Source organism: Sylvia atricapilla, chromosome W (genome assembly GCF_009819655.1).
Source record: "Sylvia atricapilla isolate bSylAtr1 chromosome W, bSylAtr1.pri, whole genome shotgun sequence".
In the NCBI taxonomy this organism is placed as follows: domain Eukaryota; kingdom Metazoa; phylum Chordata; class Aves; order Passeriformes; family Sylviidae; genus Sylvia; species Sylvia atricapilla.
Genome location: NC_089173.1, coordinates 19289095 through 19311455, shown reverse-complemented (window position 1 = coordinate 19311455; position 22361 = coordinate 19289095). Strand labels below are relative to the sequence as shown.

The window sequence follows — 22361 nt, the reverse complement described above, 5'->3', positions numbered from 1 at the left end:
CTGTAGATTGCCCTAGAAATAAATTTACCAGCTGCTGTATCCCTATCTCAGATTCAGGATCTAATGGTGTATGGCGGCGCATCACATTTCTCAGGCGATCTAGAAACTCAGAAGGGGTTTCGGAGGGAGTCTGTTTAATTGCATACAAGGCTGACCAATTTATAGTTTTGGAGATGGCTTGTTCCATCCCCTTTGCTACCCATTCTTGATAATTTCTTATTTTTACTAATTGCCCTTCATTGTTTGGATTCCAATCTGGATCCTGGAGAGGAAAAACATCCTTAACATCCTCTTGTGTTGTCCTACAAAAGTTTTTTGCTAAATCCCCTGCTGTTTTCAAAACTAACTGTTTTTCTGTCTCTGTTAGTGCATCCAATAATAACTGGACGTCAGACCAGTCCGGGTTATGCTGCTTAATCATATATCTTAACCTTTTAGCTGTTCCTATTGGGTCAGTCCTATAATTTTTGGCAACTTTTTCCCAGCCTTCTAAGTCAATTGTAGAGAAAGGGACTTTAACTAACACTGTTTCTCTCCCGGGTCCCACTGCTGCCCTTAAAGGGGCTTGTATAATTTCCCTTGTTTGTTTTCTGGTCCGAGATGCTATGGGACCGCTTGTGATAGTGGAAGGTTCTTCATTATCACTATCACTGTCAGGCAATGGGGGATATAATATTGTTTGTGAGTCAGAGGTGCATGGAGGAGCAGATGGCCCAGCTTGTCTCCCTTCCAAGGGAGCTGAATCTGCTCCCCTTTGTTCTCTTTGCTCCTCAGGGGGTGGCCCAGATAAAGCTAGTAACTCCTGTGTTTGTGCTTCTGCTTGGTAAACCTTGTCACGATTTGTGCAACGCTGGTTTATTGAGCAGGTACTACAGCATCGTTTAGGCTGCTTTCTATTAGCTTTATTTTCCTTTTCAAGGGCTAATACCAGGGGATCAGAGGGGGCTCTGATCCCACAGTCCCTCTGCCATTCAGGATGATTTCGGAGGGAGAAAAACATTTCTGCATACGAAACTTCAGACCACTTCCCTTCACGTCTGAGGAAAAGCATAAGCTCCAATAAAGCATTATATTCTAAAGTCCCAGTCGATGGCCATTTAGTTCCATTTTCTAGCCGATACAAAGGCCACCACTGTGTGCAGTACTTTACAAGGGTGCGTTTAGATTCTGCACCTCCCGAACTTGCAATCTCCTTCCAGTGAGTTAGAATAGAGCCCAGAGGGCTTGCTTTAGGGATTCCCTTACTCTCTCCTGATCCCATTATCTCTTTTTCCTGTTCTGTTTACACTCAAATCTTTCTCACACTTTTGTACAGTCTCTTCTCAGTCTTTTATCTTATACTCCAAACCTCCGGGACTGCTTGTGATCTTTCACAAAAGTCCTCTAAAATCTCTGATTTATGGCCCTCACCCCCCTGTATGCCACAATGAGCACCAGTATTAAATCTTCTACTCAAGAAAAAACCACCACTTGCTCTCCACAAGACATACACTTAACTAACACCCAGGCTAGATGCTGTCTTGCTTACAGAAACAGATAGTTCCACTCCTTCTTTTCGCCTAGATGTTCCAACCCTTTTGATGCAGGCAACTTTTAATCTAATGAAACCACATTCCCTGCAGAGTCTTATATGGCCTTTCTAAAATTCGCTGGTGTCTCCTTTTATCACCCAATTACTTTCGGGGTTACAAACTCCCAAGGGTCAAGCTCAAGCCACTGGGGAGAAAGACCCCTTCCAGTCGTGTTTGCCACAGTTAGAACGACTGTCACCAATGCCCTATCTGTGGTAAGGCACACTAGACCGAAGGCAATACTCACAGTAAAAACATTAAGACAAACATCACTAAGCTGGAACAACATTTATCACACAAACCCTGAAGACAATACTCACAATAACCCATCCCTGTAGAAAACACTGCATCAAAGTAGAATGCAAAAAAGAAACACCCTTAAGAGCAGAGCTCCAAGCCAGCCACACTAAACAAACCCAAAAGATACGCGGTAATAGAAAATACGAAAAGTAAAAATGCAAAGAGTTCCTTCATGCACACATTAAGGAAGGAATATATATATAATGGGTAATTGACTGCAATTACACCTTTCAACAATAGCAATATTACCTCAAAAACACATCGCAACTCAAACCCACGGTTAGCTCACAAACACTTTCAGGCACTCACAAAACCAAACACAAAACACATCCGAACTTTTAGGAAAACTCGCACACTCAACCAAATAGCGGCAATAAACCAGGAATTTGCTCGATTCACCCCCAGAATCGCTAGCGGCCGACCCACGGTCAACGAACCCCTCCCTGCTGCCTTTCCTTCGGTCAGCGGTTCCTCCCGCTTGTCACACGTTTGACCCAGCAATTGCTTGCAAGCCCAAACCCACCAAGACTCTCTTTGTGCGCCCAGACGTCTCTGGGCGGCTTACCAATAATCTTTACAAGGCCCCTTTTTAAAGAAATACATACCATTTCTCTGCTGTTTAGGAGATCGTTGTCTGCCCCTGCAGTGAACGACTCGAGAAGCGGAGCTCCATCCAGGGAAAATCCCAGGGGCGCCTTAGGAAGTCCGCACCCTGGCCGGTCCTACGGCTGGGCAGAGAACGTCCCTTCGTGGTCGCCAAAATGACACGCGGAAAGACTCTAAAACTCAGAGACAAAGTGAGTTTTAAAGTAGGTATGTAATTTATTCAGCGCTGGGCGCGATGCGGGATAGCTCCCAAAGGCATCCGCACCCCGCACTCACTTCCATTCTCTTTTAACCTCTAGAATGTTACATATGCATCAAGTTTCACAATACACCTATGCATAGTTATTCCTTGGCTCCTCCTCTCTCTGCTTCGTATGTTAATTGTCTTATCAGTCCTTTGCGTCTGCGCAGGTGTCTCTGGTGGTCATCCTGGGGGTCTCAGAGATGAAGAGGGATAGTCTTCCTCGGAGATGAACTTCTGACCTTGCTGTCTTGCGCATGCCCACTGATCCTCTGGTCATAGTTCAAGCTCTGAAGCCAGGCTTCTCTGGTCCTGGGGGCTCGAGGTGCCTCACTGTCTCAGTGTCTTTGGTAATCCTGCATTCTTTTCTTTTGTTCTGCCCCTTATCAGGCACCCCTGCATTCCTCCCCTGCTGTTCCTGTACGCAGTCTCCTCTCTCGTAGAGCAGCCAAACACTGTTGCTGCTTCTTTTCTGCAACAGTGGCGGCATGGTCTTCAGAACCGACAGCACGGCGTGTACATTCTGCTGGTACCGCCGGGCCTAGTAACACGCTTACGCCAGTATGGTGGACTGTTACAAAAGGCTTTTATTATCTCAAATATGCAGTTTATATACTCTGGGGTCTTTACTACGTCAGAGGGGTATTGCTACATTTCCTGGGTTAGAAGGGAGAATGGAAAAGTACTGGCACATGTTAGTAGGGGCTTACATTCTTGTGGTGATAGCTTATCTTTGGGGGTTGGAGTGTTCTCTGCTCTTCCCATTACACCCGCGATCTTCCGAGCCGCCTATCCCTATCCAACCACATCTTCCCCCCCATCTTTTACAAAAGAACGAGGTAGTTATATATATATATATGTATATAGACACTAAATGAGGTAGAAGGTTAGGATTTAATAAGGGAAGAAGGAGTTTGGAAACCTGAGTGAGGTTTTTGCCAGGCAAGTTTGGAAAATCTTGTGACTGGCAGTGTTCCTTGATTAATTCACAGCATTTCATGTTGGCCTATGAACAGAATGTTAGTCTGTTCTAGGCGAGCTTTGACAAATGAGACTATCTTGTTCAGCAGGCGTGGTCCGAAGGTAGCAGCTAAAAGTAGCATTGCCAATGGGCCTACCAAAGTGGAGATTAAAGTGGTTAACCATGGGGATTGGTTAAACCAGGATTCGAACCAGCCTTGCTGAGCTTCCCTATCTTTCTGTCTCTGAGCCAGTCTGTTTCGGAGTTCTGCCATGGAGTCTCTGACGACTCCGGTGTGATCCGCATAGAAGCAGCATTCCTCTTTCAAGGCGACACACAGGCCTCCTTGCTGCATGAACAGGAGGTCCAGTCCTCGCCTGTTCTGCAGGACCATTTCTGAGAGTGAGGAGACTGACTTCTCTAAGTAGGAAATAGATTTCTCAATCCTCTGCAAGTCCTCATCTATGGTCATTTGTAGCTGAGACAGACCTTGATGTTGCGTTGCTAGGGCCGTGTCCTGGTTTGGAGTAAGTTAGGGAAGAACCTCCAAAAGGAGTCCCCTAAATAAACCTCCACCACCCCTTCCCCCCCCAGCCCTGGGTTCGGGAAGGAAAATACCTCGGAGGAAAAGTGGAAAAACCGGTTTATTGACAAAAATGCACTCCCCAACACCGAATAGTGGGAAAAGACGGGTTACTGTGACGATGGGGAGGGTGCTGACGCGTCTCTGTCTGGCCCGGGTCTTCTCCAACTTCTCAGGTCAGGTCAGGTCCGGAGCCGGTTCAAACCTTGGGGGAGGAGGGGGAGAGAAAGGAAGGAGGGGAAAAAAAAACAAACAGAAGCAGCGGGGGGAAAGAAAAACGGCGGCAGGGGCATCCGGAGAGCAGAGCAAAGCAAAGCGAAGCGAAGAAGGCAAAAGCAGCCAAGCCAGCTGAAGCCAGAGCCGAAAGCAGCCAAGAAGGAAAAAAGGAGGCAGGAACTGCAGGCTCCCGCCCAAGTGGGCGGGATTCAGCTGCGAGACATAACAACATATCCAAGATATGGGATGGATATATGGGATAGGAGGCAGCTCAACCCAGAACAGGCCGAAACACCTGTGGCCGTTCTGGTTGCTCCTAGGCCGAGTAGCATTGCGATAGTTACACTTGTCATTATCTCTCTTTTGTGGAGCCTGTTGGATTTTTCGAAAAGGCTGTACATTTCTTCATCTGAGTGTTACAGGACTCCAGGAACAATCAGAACTTGGACACAGAAGTCGTTAGAATCATTGAACTTGGGAAGAAATACACACGGACTTACTCCAGATCTCTGACAAACCCACATTGCAGACGCAGACGGAACTACCCACTTATTGTTTTTTCTGCTGGGCTTTACAACTCTGGTGCAGACATTCCCTTTTCACTCAGCTAGGGTTGCATTACCAAAGCATTTGCCTCGATCTGTGACTTGACTCAGGGTAATACCTCTGCGGGGTGTGTCTCATCTGCACTGGTGAGGTGCATCAGCTGTGGAGTAACTGAATGGGGTGTTTAAAGCAACTCCTTCATAGAAAGGGGGTTGGACATCATAACAAAGCCAACAGGAATTGGTTAGGTTAGGGTTAGATTCGTTCAGGGATAGGAAGGTAGCTTCTAACATACGAAGGATTGGGTCCGGGTCTGACCTGGCTAAACGGTCTATCTGAAAGGCTTTTGCATCGCTAATTGGGATTTTGGTGACGCTTGTGGGTAAGGCTTTGGGGTAGGTCATGTTTCTCTTTGTCTGCGTGCTTTTAATCACCTTGTTGGGTCCAACCGCTCGGGATGCTGAGGGTTGGAGCCTGGTAATTCGCACATTCACCCACTTTTTCGACCCTTGAAGGACCACTGTCCATGCTTTACCCACTGTCCAACTAGGATGATTGGGCTGCAAGACTGTCATGTTATAGTATATGCATTTTCGAAATCTAGGGATTTTATAGCTGTTTCGATAGGAGTTTCCATGTACAAAGAGAGGTGTCTTGCAACCTGCGGGTGCCCAGGTGAACTGTAGGAACTTGTTGGGCTCTTGTGGGTTTATGTGACCCTTTTGCAGTTCCCGTTCAACCAGTTCTAATAATGCTGCCACTCAAGGCTCTGACAGGGGCCACTGCTCGACGCATACAGGGTCTGATGAGTTCCAAATCAATTTGATTGGCAGCAGAGGGTGTAAGGCAGTGGCCCTCATTATAAATTTGTGATCCTGACTCCGAGCATAGCCAGGACATCCCTTCCTATTAAGGGTGGAGAATCTTGCAAAATGTAAGGGTAAATTGCAACTGTTTGTTCTGGTCCCTTTTTTGTGTGAAGTATTATAGCCACCAATTGGGTGCTTTTCCATGCCCTGGATTGTCCCCCCACCCCGTTCACCGGAGGGACTTCTTTTATTTGCCAATGTCTGGGCCAATGTGATTGGGGAAAAATGGTGCAGTCTGATTTAGTGTCTGCCAAAAACTGAAGCTCCAAAACGTGAGGGTCTTGACTGACATAGAGTTGACATGTTCCCCACATTCTCAAGGGCTCCTTCCCTACTTTCATGACCAGGGCCACTCAGGGGTTCCGCTCTGGGACGTCCCCTGCTGACCCTGTGACACTGGCACAGTTTGTGGTGGTGAAGGGTGCATAATTGTTGCTGGTGGTGCTGCGCAGTTCTGCCACTGAATGGCTGGCGGGGATGAAATACTAACTGGTTCCTGTATATATATGGGGTATGAAGGTCCCCTGCCCCACTGGGTGTTAGGAAGGATGGGCCATCTCGCAGTGGGAGGAGGCTGAGTATGGCCCACATGCCCCCTCCCCCTTCCGTTTCCCCGGGGCCTGGATCTACATTCCTTGGCCACATGGCCCTTTCTCTCACAATTCCAGCAGGTCGGTCTCTGGCGCTGTTGGGTCGAGGGTGCTGCCACGGGCTGCTGTGCTGGCTGGGGACAGCTTGCTGCTACATGACCTGCTTGGCCACACCTCAAGCATGCCATGGCATTGGTTATGGTATGAACCACAGCCTGCATAGGTATTAGCTGTTCTTCTTTTACCACATGTTTGATCATGTCAGCCAAGCTGGCCCCTGCTGGCAGAGAGCGCAGGATATCTTTGGTGACAGTGTTACACTGTTGTTTCAGACAATCAGTCACCACAGGTCCTCTTGCAGCTGCAGGCAGGGTAGATGAGTCAATTGCAGCTTGCAAACGATCTACGAAGTGTGTGAAGCCTTCGCTTTTCTCCTGCTTGATAGTGGACCATGGTGTTGACTTGTCCACTACCCGAGAAGCCGCTCTTATGGCCTCCCTAGCTGCTCTGGTTGTTGCTTTCACTTCCTCTGCTGAGAGGTGTGTTGCCTGGTCCTGCGGTGTAGCCACATCATCATGCTTGCCTAGCAGTCTGGACAGGGTGGAGCCGTGGAGAGGCTGTCCCTGCCCTGAAGCTTGAGCTAGTGCAGCTGTGCAATGATCGGACCATTCCTGCTGAAATACAATCAGCCCTGCCCCGTCAAAAAGCATATGGGTTACCTGTGAAATATCGAAAGGCAGCATATCATCATTGCTAAAAAGACCATCCAGCAGTGTGGACACAATGGCTGAATTAATCCCCTTTTCCTGAACCGCTTTCACCACTGCTTGTACCTCCTTTGTGCTCAGCGGGGTGTAGGTCCGCCTTAAGTTCTGCCATGCACCGGTAACTCTTACAGGGAATGCATGTATCGCAGCAGCCGGTTTCCATTCGGCGCATGCTACCTTTATTTTTCCCCAATCGGTGAGTTTGTACTGAGTTTGTTCCCTTACATTGTTAAAAGCTTTGCTCGGTTTCGCTGTAAACCTCATAAATTCTGTTATCTCCGTTTCTGTATCAGACTCGGAGCTCTCTGTATAACTAGCCGCGGAGCTGTGGCTCCCCTCCGTGTCGGAAGCAGACTGGTGGTAGACTTCCGGTTTGCTATGCCTTTTTGTCGGGCTCCGCCCCCGTTCCGCCTTCCGCGGGTGGGTTTGGTCGTCCCCTCGGGTTCGGCCCCGTTCCGCCTCCTGCTCCCGGCCCCTCCCCTCCTCCCGGGGGTGGCGCCGGCGCGCCTCTTGGGGGCAGTCCTATTCCCACCCCCTGGGCTCGCCCCGTCCCTCTTGAGGAGGGGTTCCCTTGTAAGATGGCATTGGGAGCAGTTTCCGATCGCGTGTCCGCCCATCTCGCTCTCCCGCGCGTGCGCTGTGGAGACCGGCAGGTCCGGACTTCTACTGGTCTGCCGCGTACGCGTGGTCGCAGGGGTTCGCACTTCCGGGTTTTGTGCGCCATGCGGTCGGCCGCCCCGCCCCCGCTCTAGACGGTCAGCGCCATCTTGGCCATATGGAGGCGGTGGCGGCGGCGGTGGGGCTGCCGCTTGTGCCCCGGCGCCAGCCCTTTTCTCGGCGTCCCTCGCTTCACGCGCGAGCTTTCCCCAGAAAAACCGCGTGCATTCCTCCGCCTGCCGCCGTGGCTCAGCGGTCGGAGAAACCACGGTCTCGGGCTCTGCTGGGGGAGTCGCTGCCCGGCGCGCTCGGCGGGAGCGCCTCTGAACCCGGCGAGGTGCCGTTGCCGGATACACTCGGACCCTGGACGCGGCGGGGAGGAACGATCGGGAAAACCACGGTTTTTTCGGGTGGTTTCAGATCCGGGGGTTCCCGTGGGAGGGTCTGGGGGTCTCCTGTGGGCTCCGGTGGGTTCAGGCATGCGCTCGGGGAAGGGTGTAATGCGCCCGCTTCCCGCGCGTCCCCGGGGGGTTCCGCGGTCCCGTAGCGCCCCCCCTTCACTCCCCGCGTGTCTCCGGCTGGTCCCACGGTCTTGTAGCCCCCCCCCTTTTTGCTGCGTAACGGCACATAAACATGTTTTTGCAGCGTTCCAAGTTTCTTGTTCTTCTATTGCTTTCCGCAACGCTTTCTCAACTTTTCCCTATGCTTTTAAAACTTTTCCGCTGTCGGTGGCTTTTGTATCTTCAGCCAGAGCAGCAGTATATCTCTTCCAATCTTCTGATTGTAATATATCTACGGGGCGCTTTATCGCGCCCAAATCCAAAAGCCTTGCAATAGCAAGAAATAAATCCCTTTGGTCGCACCGTATCCCCCAGTGGACCTCCATCAGACTTACAACCTTCGCTAAGGCTTCCATGCCGTTTGCTGGTTCATGGGGCGTCCCCCTGTCCTCCTTCGCAGTAGATCGGGCCAGCCGCTACTGCCGCTGTCTCCTTCCAAGCGAAAATCCCGTCCGCCAAGGTTCTCCCGGGTTTCGGCACCACTTGTTGCTGTTTCTTTTCTGCAACAGTGGCGGCATGGTCTTCAGAACAGACAGCACAGCGTGTACATTCTGCTGGTACCGCCGGGCCAGTAACACGCTTACGCCAGTATGGTGGACGGTTACAAAAGGCTTTTATTATCTCAAATATGCAGTTTATATACTCTGGGGTCTTTACTACGTCAGAGGGGTATTGCTACATTTCCTGGGTTAGAAGAAAAAATAAAAAAGTACTGGCACATGTTAGTAGAGGCTTACATTCTTGTAGTGATAACTTATCTTTGGAAAGTTGGAGTGTTCTCTGCTCTTCCCGTTACACCCGCGATCTTCCGAGCCACCTATTCCTATCCAACCACAATACACACCATCTGAATGCCTATCCTTTAATTATTATTCTTCTAATTTTTTATGATTTATATCCTCTAATTTCTAACCCCATATTTCACTTAGGAAAAGGTCATAATTTCAAAGGAGGAGATCGCTGAAAAGCAGAGACAGCTTAAGGAAGTCCGCCCGGCGCCGGGCCCAGAGGGTCGGACACGGCGGTTCGAGTTCCCACCCCGCGGCTTGGGGGAGCGAGGGGCGGGGCCGCCCGTGCCTGGGCAAGAAACGCCCCCCTACGGCGGGGAGCGGGCAGCGGCGGCCGGGCCGGGGGGACCCGCCCGCCCCTCCCGTGGCCCTCAGGGCACACCCACGGCCCCTCAGCGGTCCTGGGCTCTTACAGAGAGCCGCATGTCTGCTCGGCAACACGCAGCATCCCTGCGTTCCCCTCAATGCAGCATGCATTTTGTCCTTCTCGTCCCTGCACCCCAGAATGTCTTCTCCACAGGAGTCGAGTTTTTCCAGTTACGATGTCATCTCACGCTTGGCCACTGCCTTATGATAACACCTCCCTGCCAACAGCAGCTCCACTGTGTAGTGTTCCTCTTTCACAGGTTCACTTCCCATCCATTGACCGATCCCTTGTTTCTCTTAAGGGTCAAATTCTCACCACTTAAACCCTAAGGTTTCCTTCCTTGCCTGTTCTTCATCGTCTTGTTGGCATGCACCACAGCGTAGCAAATATGGCAAGGCCTTAGACACGACTTTGGTCCCTGACACACAGGCTCCTTGTCCCACTGCGGGCCTTCAGGGTGTTCAGCAAGACCCTCAGCTCCACAGTGGTGTGTGGAACTGGACCTTTAGCACAGGCACCTTTCCAGCCTGATGTGGCCTCGCTCCCTCATGTGTCTGCACAAAACACGGCGTGGAAGATGACGGCATCAGGGGCCTGTGTGTCGTTTTTACGCCACTTCAGCTCCACAGAGATGCAGATAAAGTGAAGAAGCCAAAGTGTTTATTAATTAAAGGCAAAGCAAAGGGATGAGCTGGAAGGGTAAAAAAGGAGATGGGGAGGGTCTGAGGGCTTAAGCTAAGGAGCTGTCAAAAGGGAGAGAGAGGGATGAAGCAACGCGAGCATCCCACAAGCTCAGCGGTGCCAGTCATCAGCTGTGCTTGCAGCTACAGTGGCAGTGGGAGGTGCCGTCCTCTTCAGTGTCTGCTGGTGCTGTTCGTGGGACACTGCTTCACTGCATCCTGAAAATGAATCTAATCCTTCAGTTCTTCTGCCAAACTGGGCTTGAAAGGCAGAACACAGAGGAAGAGAGCCACAGTCAGGGCGCACACCTGCAGGAATCCTAGGAGACCCTCCTCCCAAGGCCGTTCCTCTCAGCTCTTGCAAAGGCTCCAAGATCGAGAGGCCAACAGCATCAGCCAGAAAGTGCTGACCTGAATCCTCCCCGTGTCCCTGAAATCTCTCTGTGCTATGCCCTCACCACCCCTCGTCCACACAGTGAACAAAGCCCTCCACAGCCGGGCCAGGTCACACAGCTCCCTGTCTAGGCAGTGCAGCCCCTCCCTGCCATATCCCACTGCCAGCCCACGGCCATCACTCACCCTCACTGAGGACCTGGAGCGCTTCCTTCTGCCCACTCATAAGCATCCTGGCCATCTCTGGGAACACAGAGCCTGTCAGGGCCCCAGCGGCACCGCGCCCTGCCAGCGGCGTTGCCGGCCCTGTGGCCACACGGCCTCCTGCCCCAGCAGGGCTCAGCCCGGGCCCTTGCCGCATGCTGCCGCCCCAGGGCACGGCTGCCAGAGGGCGGCAGCAGCCCTGACGGCAGGCGGGGCTCCACAGCACTGGGCCCGGACGCCGCCGCAGCTGGGGCAGCAGCCGGGGTCGGGGCGGGGGCCGAGCTGCGGCGGGCCGGGGAGGGAGCCCGGGCTCGTGGCTCACTGATGAACCTGATGGCCGCCTCTCGCAGGGGCTCCTGCGGGTTCTCCAGGTACGGCAGGGCCTGGCGCAGGGTCTCGGCCGCTCGGCTCCTGTCGTCTGCCAGCTGCAGAGAGCGGCAGCAGGGAAGGGTTGGCGCGGGCTCTGCCCCTCGGCCGGGCTCTCGCCGCGCCCGGCCCTGGCCTCCCCTGGCCACACAGCCGCGAGGCCCGGCCAGCAGCTGCCGGCACCAGGCTCTGCAGGGGGCACAGGGCCAGGTGCTGCCCTGGGAGCCGTGGGGCCATCCCGCAGCCCCACTGGGCCGGGGCTCCATGGGCACCCGGCTCGGGGCCACACCAGCCTGGAGAAGAGCCCGCGCGGCCCGGGGAAGAGAGCGGCGTGTGGGGCGCAGGCTGGAGCCCCTGGCAGCACCACTGGGCAAAGGGCCACAGCTGCCAACACCACACACTTAGGGCCGGGGAAAGAGGCTTCTTCAGGCTGGGACTCGGGCTTTTCCAGGCCATCCTTACCAGACAGTCAGTGATTTTCAATGTCTGCTCTGTCTTCAGCACCTCCTGGAGATCCGTCTTCTTCAAGAACTTGGTTGCACAATGCAATGTTTCCCAAGAGGCCTGGAGAGCAGCAGAAATGACGAGATGGCACCACTGTCTAAGACACAGGACTTTCATCCCTGTGCCAAGGCCAGGAGGAGGCTGCCGCCTGGGAGGCACCAGGGCAAGAGGCAGCCGAGCCCCCTCCAGGGATGCACCAGCATCACACAAAACCTCACCTTTGCCACATCCCAGCTCTCATCATGGCAGTGCAAGAAGAGAGGGAGCAGGCTCTGGCTCACAATTCTCTCCAGGGGCTTTTTCCCCTCACCCACTACCAACTCCATCACTTTCTGAAGAAGTTGAATGGAGAGGAGCTGCACATGGCTGTTGTCCTGTAGGAAAGAAGGAGGAAATGACCTAAGCACGAACTTCTCCAGCCCACATGGAGAAAGGCATGAAAATCCACCAAGCACAATGTTTCTGGGCCACAGCCAGTGCCTGTGACTAGGGGCAACAGAGCCTTACGTTTTCAAAGAGTGGCAGCAGTAGACTGGCCAGGATCAGGGCAGAAGCACTAGATATCATGAGACGTTTTCTCTGGAGCATATTCATGAAGACAGAGAGGCCCAGCAGATCCAGAAAACTTTGAGACAGGCTGCGTATAGGTCTGGTCTGTGTGGAACACAAGGCTATGCTGTGAAGCCATGAACAGCTGCACCACCAACAGCGGCCCCCTGGCACTGCAAGCCCAGCCTGCTGCTGCAGGGCCCAGAGACCAAAGGCCTGTCCCAAAGCACCCGGGCAGCTGAGGCAGGAGAGCTTGGAGCAGCTGCCTCAGCTCCTGAAGCCCAGCCAGCCCACTGGGCTGCTCTCCCCAGTGCAGCTTCAGCCGCTGCCCCCGTCTCACCATGGAGGGCTCCTTGCTGAGCACCACAAGACCTCTGAGCGCCAGGCGACGCCTCTGCCTGCACACGCTCTGCAGGTACCTTGACATGACGTTCAGGACTGTGTCACAGCACTTAGTCACGTCCAAGCACTGGAGGACCTGAAAGGCACAGGGCAGTGACACAGGGCCAGGCCGGCAGGACCCCGGAACCGCACAGGGCCGGCCCCAGGCAGCAGCAGCACAGGGCACAGGCGGTGTCCCATGCACGGGATGTGGCTATGAGAGGGCAGAGAGCTGGGAGGCAGCTCAGCCAGGCAGCTGGCCTTCAGGCTCACCTCCACAAGGAATGCCAGTAAAGGCAGATCCCAGCTTGGCTGCTCCTTGCTGAGCCTCAAGACAAGGCGGTATGCAATGTGGGAACACAAGCGGATCAAGTCACGGCGCATCTCCCTTTCAGGAGGAAAAAGGCACAAAGAGCCTGAAGTGGAGGGAGGGAAACCTTTCCCAGGACTGACTCACAGATGTCCGGTCTTTCCCCAGCATCCCAGGAGGAGATGTGGGCATTTTGGGAGGTGGATCCTCCTTGCACCCAGCCTTTCCCAGCCTTTTCCAGTCTGCTCAGCCGTCCCTCAGTGCTGAGGCTCTCTGGCCCATGAGCATAGGCGCTGTGGGGGGCACCCTGAGCACAGAGCACAAATGCTGGGGACGGAGGAGTGAAGGGAGCCTCACCTGGCCAGTAGACCCATGGCATAGTGCTGGGTGTCAGCACAGTGCATGGTGTCCCATCCGCGCTTGCGCTGCATTGCCATCAACAGAGGCTCATACTGCAGACAGCAGAGCAGAGCCTTCATGGCCTGCACTGCAAACCTGTGTGCAGAGCAAGGCCTGGGTCACACTGGGAGCACTGGCACTGGCTACAAGGGCATGGGAACCACAGAAGGACCGGGACCTGTTGGGGTTGTTGGGAAGGTGGTGTTCCTGCTGGCATGCTCTCCAGAAGTAATCAACTTCCTCTGGCATCTGCTGTGTGGTGATGACAACACGGAGGAGCAGAGCCATAAACAGAGGGTAGGAAGCATGCATCACCGCCTCATGGCGCTGAGGCACCTGGACAATCACCCAGAGCACCAGGGTTGCCTGCAAAAGAAGCAGACCAAGAGAGCACTCAATGCCGTGGTGTCCATGTGGCAGGGCCCCAGGGGAGAGACGCAGGGGGAGCAGCGGGCCTGGTGCCCACTGAGCCTTCCCTTAGCCCAGGTTTCAGCCCAGTGCCTGAGGTAGGGGGAGGATGGAGAGCTGCTGGAGAGGACACCTGTGGACGATCAAAGGCCCAAAAAACTCACAGCCAGGGCAAAAACGTCCTTGTTGTCCCTATCAGAGGTGCTCGTCCTGTACATTGGCAAGTGCTCCATTACACGGACCAGTGTTGGCAGTACCTTCTCCATCGCTTGTCTTGATGAGCCTATGGCTCTCCACATTGTTGCAGCAGCTCTGTGGAATCAGAGCTCAGTGTCAAAGGCATCTCAGTCACACTACCATGCCCTGTGCAGCTCTGGAGGCCAGGTGAGAGAGCCCCAGTGCCCTGAAGGGCAGGGAGGGAGCATGGCAGCAGGCTCGGGAAACAGAGGGGCCCGAGAGTCCTGGACCTCTCTGCCTGTCTGGCAGAGTGCATTGCACAGGCCGTGCAGGGTGATGGCCCTAATGGCTGGTGAGCCCTGAACTCCCAAGGCAGGCAGGCCCCGTACCTGTCACATGTTGGGGCACAGCGCAGGAGGGTCAGCACCACGTCAGCTGGGTGTTCTTTAGCTAACTTCACAATGTCCATGGGCAGCCTGGTATCCACATGTGCCTGGGATGCCAGACTCTGGTGAATGTTCCGAACAATGGCTGGCACCTGGAAGAGGCATGGGGAAGACTTGGAGCGCTGTCCGAGGGAGCAAGTTCCTCAGCTTCCGCCAAGAAGTGCTTCCCTTCCTGCCACACTGTGCTGGCCTCAAAGGCTGAGGGGGCCCAGTGGCTGTGGCTTCAGGGGACACAAGATCTTGGAAGGCCTCCAGCCCTGGCCCCAGGCTGTTTACCTGCTGCTCATAGGAAATACCACTCGTCTGGAAAAAATTCCTAGTGGGAGCAGGAATCACAGTGGGAGTGGCTGTGGTGCCAGTATCTCCGAAGCCCCGAGTCTCTTCACTGTTGACGATTGTTATGACCACATTCTCAGGCACAGCCGTGTCAGCCTTTGCCCTGTGATCATTCATTGCAGGGTCTGAATCTTCAGATTCCTTATCTAAATCTGTGCTGACATCAGGCTCTGCCTGGAGCTCGATCACCCGGCAGTCAGACTCAGCCTCTGTTGCAGTGGTGCTGGTCTTTCTGCGCCAAATGCGCAGGAACTTCCGGAACATCTGCAGGAGAACAAAGGACAGGGAAGAGAGACATGTTGCATGGGTGCTCCAAGCGTGGTGCTCGGCTGAGCAGTGACAGCAGGCCCAGCCCAGGCGGGGATGGCTGCAGGTACCTTCAGTGTTCTTCGGAAGAGGCCACGGGCAGGCTCCTGCTCTTGTGTGCGGTCTGTGGCTGCATCTGGCAAAGAGCGAGAGCAGCAATAGCTGAGGGGCTTCGGGAGAGGCTGGAGAACACAGCCCAGCCCTGTCCTCCCCAGGCTGGGACTGCCCCAGGATGCCCCAGGGGATGCAGCAAGGACGCTGCAATGTTCAGCCCCAGCCCCTCTTCCATCCTGTCCTCGGGCATGTCCACAGCAGGTGGGATGGGATGGGATGGGATGGGATGGGATGGGATGGGATGGGATGGGATGGGATGGGATGGGATGGGGCCGTGCTGGCTGCAGCCATCCTGCAGTGGCCCAGCTCTGCATCTCACCATCCTGCAGTGGCTTGAACTGCTCCACCTCTTCAGGCTCTTGTGCTGGGGCAGCTCCAGGGCCTTTCTTTCTTTTCCCCCTGAATACTTTGGACAGGCCAAGAAATCTGCCCGCCATGCCAGAGCACCCCTTAGAGAGAGGCCTCAGGAAAGCTCTGGGTCAACAAGTTGTGCAGTTGTGCCTTGAAAGCACCTGTGACCGAGAAGCCTCAGGAAGGCTGCAGGACAGCAAGTCCTGCTCTCCGGGCTCGAGGGCTCCTGCCACAATGACAGGAGATTCCTCGTAGAGGATTCAGGTCACCAAATCTCGCAGTCTGGCCTGGAGAGCACAGGCCACTGCGATAGGAGATGCCTTGGAAACCCTCCGAGTCACCAAGCCTTGCAGTCTGGCCGTGAGGTCAGCTGCACGAGTCACTCCTCGGAAAAGCTCCGGGTCAGGCACAAATGAGTGCGCTGTGCGGGGGCTCCTCACAGCACTGCTCTGGCGCGTCCTGTCCCGTCGCCCGCTCCAAAGAATGAGGCGTGGCTGCGTTGTTGCCAGCACCTATGTCACCACATGTCACAAACGGTCCTTGGGCACGCTGTACCGTTCCATGCCATGGTGACCATGGGGCTCCAGCGTGTCACAAAGGGCCCTTAGACACACCACCACCTACCCTGGGGCCGCTCCCAGCCAAAGTGGCCCAGGTTGGAAGGAATCCCTCGCCCCAAGTGTCTAAGACAGCCCTGGGACAGGATCTTTTGGAACGGCTCAAACCATGGGCAAACGCTGCCCTGCTCTGCAGGCTCAGGGCAGCAGAAGGAGCCCCCAGGGCTGCCGACACAGCCACAGCAGGAAGGGCACGGGGCCTTGCACAGAAGCTGGCATGGCCTCCTTGGGACAGGTCCCACCTGGTGGCCACCCTAAAACTGTGGGTGTGACACAGACAAGGAATGTGTGGGCCAGGGCACGAGTGCTGCTCTGACCCCTGGGGCCAGGGGAACACTGAAATCTGCAGATGTGGCAGAGTCCCCACCCAAGGAGACCTGCCACTCCCCTTGAGCCTGGGCAGCACTGGCATCCTCTGCTGCCCCAGAGACCTGTGCGCTGGGGGGCTTCTCTGCCACAGGGCAGCCTAAACCAATGTGCATTGAGGGCAGTGCACCTTCCTACACGGGATGTTGGCAGGAGCACCTGGAGCAGCTGCTGGCAACACTTGGTCTCTTGTCAGAAGCTGTTACTCCATGCTGACATTGTTTTCTCGTTGGAGTGATTTCCTGCAGCACAAGATTACCTTCCCACAAAGGCATAGATAGATCTGGCTTTTAAGAATCCTCTATTAAGGCAAGCTTTTCTTTCCATTCCTCAATTTACATAGTTCAAAAAAGTTTCAAACTTCCTAAATTAATGGGAATGGCCTGAGAACCTGATAGATTTGGAAGTTTCCTTCCCATCTCAAAGAAGCAACACATTTGCCTTAAGGTCATCCATTGAATGTCACTTCACAAAACACAGGACTACACAGAGGCAAAAGAAAGGCCTTGCTTTGGTTTCAAGCATTCTTCTGTGAAGGGATGATAAGAACCCAATTCTCTTAAGGAATAAAAGCTCTCCAGGAATCAAAGTCCACTCAGTGTTACAAAAGTAGCTCAAACAAATGAGTCCATTGCAAAAGGGCTAATCCTCCCTCTGCTACAGATATTTAAGAGGCCAATAAAGTACAGCTTTCCTCGCTCCTTCGCTGCAGGAGAAGCAGGAACTCTAACAGAAAAAGTCCCAACTATTCCTTATGGCCTCCATAACCAAAGCTGTGCCTTCAAACTGGCTCCAATTCCAGCCTAGACCTCTCACCTTCCAGACAGCTCCTTCCCCAACACGCCCACCAACACCAAGCCCAGCTCAACACCCTGCTGGGACGCCCAGCTGTCCCCATCCCCCCTCAGGGCTTTCCCACCCTCCAGCAGACCCCCGGTTCCCTGCGCGTGCCGTGGGATGGCACTCAGGAGGATGTGCTCCAAGGCCTTCCCCGGTAGCAAGCTCAGGCTGCCAGGCCTACGGTTCCTGGATCATCCTTCCCACCGACCCTTCCTGCGCACGGCTGTTCCATTTGCACGTCTGCGCTCAGCTTGGACTTGTCCACTTAACCAGGACTGCTGGGAAAGGATGGACAGCAGCCCGGCTGGCTTGTTCTCCAGCTCCCTCTTTACTCTTGGTGGAGGTAGAAGATTCCAAAGGAAAGCAAGTGGTGTCACAAGTGTTGGGGAAGATGAATCAGCGAAACCTTATAAATATGATTGCTCAGCAAAAGATTCTGAAAATATGAAACCTATAATCGGGATAGAAATGAAAGCTTACTTTGAGTTGTAGGATACTGAGTCTTAGTTACTATATAACCTGAAAACAATGGTCTAGCTAGCTGAAGGAGAATCCTTTCTGATTCAGCAGAACCCTTTCTGCTGGCTAAGGGATCCAAAGGTCAGTGTAGCAAAACAGAAGTTTAAAGAGTAGTTTTTAGAGTTTAAAATATAACCCAGTATGGTAATATAGTAGTTCTTATAGGCTGTATGTAGATTCCATAGGATTTTGTGTCTTGTGTTGGTTGGTCACTGAAAATTAGAATATTCATCACAAAAGGAGATACAATGTATTGTAACAAGGACCTCGCTCTCTTACCTCTTTCTCCTCTGCTTCCCGCTGCTCTTAGCTCGCTCTTACCCTTCCTCTTCCCCCTACTCTTGCTCTCTCCTGCTGTCTTCCCCCCTGCCACATTGCTCTCTCACTCCCTTCTCACTTAGCCCACACCCTCCTGTTCTTTCTCCCTCTCTCTTTGGGACTTCCCTTCAGCCAAGGCTGGTGGCTGAAGGCAAGGCCTTTTTACCCACAACTCTTGCAATAAACCCACATGTTTTAGAATATACAGATCGGCAGAATTCCTTGTCCCAGCTGGCCGCGGATTTGCCTACAAGGAATGGGCAGTATCAGGCACCTTTGGTGAGATGCCTCAGGACTGCTGTATCCTGAGGGAACAGCGTTGGCCTAGATCTGTGGGTACCTGTGCAAGCTGTAAATCCGCTGCCTCATATCGCCAAAAGTTTTAACACAGCAGACGGGTAAGATGTGAGATGTGTGTGAATGAAGGCCTTTTAATTCACAGCTCTCAAAGACAGCTTTTGGGCTCACAGCTGGACAGAGATGCTCCTGCTCACACCTCTGTCCAAAGCGGGGGCTAACACACCCTGTTGCAGGTGCTTGCCTTGGTCTCTGGTTCAGGTCCAGGTGGATTCCAAACCTGCTCTTCACAGCCTTCTCCCTTCCCCTGCCACTCTTCCAAATGTAATGGGCCTCAAGGACTGAAAGGACCACAGAGAGCTAAAGGAGGACACTTGCACCTTCCTCACAGGGAGCTCCTCGGAAAGCGCTTTCCTTGAGAAATCAACCCCTTTCCCCCAGAGGCATTCTACAGATTTGGAGCTTTCCTGGGGAACACAAACACACTCTTAAGAAAGCCTGGCAGGGCTGAATTCCTTCTGGTCCTTTCTGGACAGGCACTCCAGCTCTAGCTCGGATTCCCCCCAGTGTGATTCCAGGTGGAGGTTCAGACGTGCAGCCTCAGGCCCTCTACAAACACAAGCTGCCCGCTGCCTCCTCACCTGCCCCAACTCCTGCCTGCCGTCACAGCAGCAAAACCGGGCTGTTCCCGGCCACAGACCAGAGCCCTGTTCTCACAGGATGCTCTTGCCAGAACCTTCCAGGACTCCCCGCTGCATGTGCAGCACTGTTCACACCCCTCTCCACAGCCTTTGGAACACAGAGAGCACAACCTGTCTGGTGCTGCCATTAGCAGACTGGTGCAGGACTTACCATTTACCACAAAAGAGGTTATCTATTGTATCAGCTGGTACAGTAATTCTGTGCATTCTGCCCCCCACATGAATCCATGAAAGGAGTTGTCTCTGAAACCAGAGGTGCGACACAATAAACATCCCCTCTGATAGCGACCTACTTGCCTTGAGAAAAAGATGTGGAGAGATAAGCTGGAACTTCTGACTGACAGACACTTCACTTTACAAGCTATAAAAGCTACACAAACTTTGACCGAGACAGAAGTCTCCTACACACACTGTGGAAACATGTAGGACTTCTCCTTGAATGTGTGCACATCCTCCTGTGTGTCTTTGTGGATATTTTAAAGGAAATTGAGGGAAAGGACTGTGTATTCCATCATCAATTAGATGGAAGTCACATGAATTCCCCATCTATTCTATTCACTAACTGTAATGGAGGTATCTTTTGTCATCCATTGTATTTTTTATCTACTAGTAGCTCTTTTTGTTTCATCCTGTGTCATAAATACTCTATTTGAAGTCTTATGTCTGTTAATCCTTTGTCTATTCAATAAATAATACTTTTTGTAATAGACCTAACAAGCCATTATTAAGAACTTGCAAATGAGAGACATTTGGGGTGCAGGATGCCTCAAAGAGCTGCTGCCCAAAATCTGAGTCCAAGTGAAGACTTGTCTATGTTCTTGTCTCCCTATTTTAACAGCAGATCCCAAACGTAGGTGGAGGAAGGAGAAGCAGGGGCTGGTTTGCAGCCATGCCCAAGAGCGCTCTCTCTCTCACTTGGTCTCACTTGGGTGCCTTTCTGACTGGCTCCGAGGCAGGGGCTGTGATTCCTCAGTTGTGGGGACCGGAACCGCAGCCGGCATCCCGGCACTGCCTGACAGCGCTCGGGGCAATCGGCACGGTGGCGCGTCCGAGTCTCGGCCACCGTGCTGCTGCTTCGCTTGCCCTTAGGCACACCCAAAGCTCCCCGTTAAGCCCTGATGGTCTCTGGTTCTGCCCTCTTCCTGACCCTGTGCAGGGATGGAGCATTGCTGTGCTTTCAGGAAGCTGTTCTTGGAATGTTCCAGTATTCCAAGCTCCTTTGCCTTCTGTGGATGCTTGCCATGGAATCCCTCACAGCTGGGTTCAGAGCATACTCAGGTTGCTTCTTCCAGAATGCAGGGGCTTCAGGGTGCTCAGCAAGATTTTCATCTCCACAATGTGGAACTGGGACCTTTCAGAACAGGCACCTTTCCAGCCTCATCTGTCCTCGTTCCTCTGTGCCTCTGCACAAAACACAGCGCAGAAGAGGATGGCAGCAGGGGCCTGTGTGTCTTAGGACTCAGGTTTTTACGCTGCTTCAGCTGCACAGAGATGCAGGTAATGCAAACAAGCCAAACTGCTTATTAATGGAAGGCAAAGCAAAGAACGAGCTAGGAGGGAAAAAAGGCATGGGCAAAGGCACAGGGCTAGGAGGGAAAAAAGGCATGGGCAAAGGCACAGGGCGGGAGGTAAGGAGCTGTTAACAAGGAGGGAGAGCGGAGGGAAAAAGATGGGATGGGCAGGGTCTGAGGGCTGGAGGGATGAAGCTATTTACATAGGAGAGGAGGGATGGAGCTATCTACAAGGAGAGGGCTGAAGCCACGGGAGCTTCCCACAGGTTCAGCTGTGCCAGTCATCAGCTGTGCCTGGAGCTACAGCTGATCTCTTTTGGTCTAAAGGTAGTCTCATCTTCCATGGCATCTGGAGGCCTTAAACACACACTGGTTCTTCTGAGCCAGCAGATAAGTGTTCTTCTGCAGCTCTTTCACTGAATATCTCTTGAACTACTTGGCTTGTGTGGGAAGGGCTGTCATCTCTCCTCAGGGCTTGAAGGGCTGGAAGAGAGAAGAACAGAGCAACAGCTAGAACCCGGAGCTGTGGAAATCCTAGGAGAAAGTCCTGTCAGGGCCATCCCGCACAGCTCTTGCCATGGCCACAAGAGAGGAGAGGGCAACGGGATCAGCTGGCCACGAATCCACTCACCCGCATCCTTGAAATATCTCTGGGCTCTGCCCATGCCACTCCTCGTCCACACAGGGAGCAAAACCCTCCGCAGCCGGGCCAGAGATTGCAGCTGTCCCCCCCACCAGCCTACACTGACAGTGCTTGGCCCTCACTCACCCTCATGGAGGAGCTGGAGCTCTCCAGACTGCCCCCGCAGGAGCACCCCGGCGATGCCTGGGGACACAGATGCTGTCAGGGCCGCAGGGGCAAGACACCAGTGGCATATCTGTCAAAGTTGTTAGACCCTTTTAGTAGGGGATGGCTTACCTGTATCCAGGCAGTGGCCACCACTGCCTACTAGTAGAAGAAAGCAGAAAATTAACTTTTAGAGGGAGACTAAAAGTGCACACCCCACATGTAGTTAGAAATATTCTGAATCAAAAAGCTGAGAAATGGCTCACTGATTCTTGAGTGCTAAAATATGAAGCAATTCTAATAAAGAAAGATGATCCGGAAGTAATTAAAGATAAATGCCTTAATCCTGCCTGATTTTTGTATGGAGTACTGTTGGAGTCCAGGACATCCCCTTGGATGACCTGGGACCCTAGGAAGGGAATTTGAGCCCTGGACAGGGAGGTGTGGAGCTGGTCCAGGGGGCTCAGAGACCTTGGCACAGAGCCCAGGAAAACACCGGGTTTGATTTTAGTCCATGGGAGAGGCTTCCGACACAGAGAGAGGAATTGCAAACCACCGGGATGTGAAAACAGTAGTTTAGCAGAGTAGAAGATACAAAATTCAGTAGTTTTAGGGTTCATGGAATAGTGGTAAATAGGGACAAGATGGTGGAATTTGGGTGGTACCTCATGTACTTCTTTTTCCTTGTCCTCCATCTTTTGGGGTGGTGATGGCACAAAGTAGATAGAGTGGATTGAGTCAAAGTAGAAATGACACCTTTAGCGTGGGCACTAGGCATTGGTACAAAATAGTAAATAACTGACACTAGTTATCTGTATAAATGTAAGGGGACGTCCCATTGGTGGGCAGTCACCTTGAG

General features: G+C 53.1%; 1 protein-coding gene across 1 annotated transcript; it reads right to left on the bottom strand.

Moving 5' to 3' along the window:
- Positions 1–7998: 7998 nt before the first annotated feature.
- On the bottom strand, positions 7999–21352 carry LOC136373430 (maestro heat-like repeat-containing protein family member 6). Its single transcript, XM_066338329.1, is given in 15 exon segments — positions 7999–8520; positions 11052–11324; positions 11728–11829; positions 11988–12143; positions 12277–12423; positions 12659–12796; positions 12973–13087; positions 13367–13585; positions 13587–13774; positions 13981–14128; positions 14383–14531; positions 14716–15039; positions 15153–15217; positions 20120–20288; positions 21347–21352. Coding segments are annotated over 15 exon segments (2721 nt in total).
- Positions 21353–22361: the final 1009 nt, after the last annotated feature.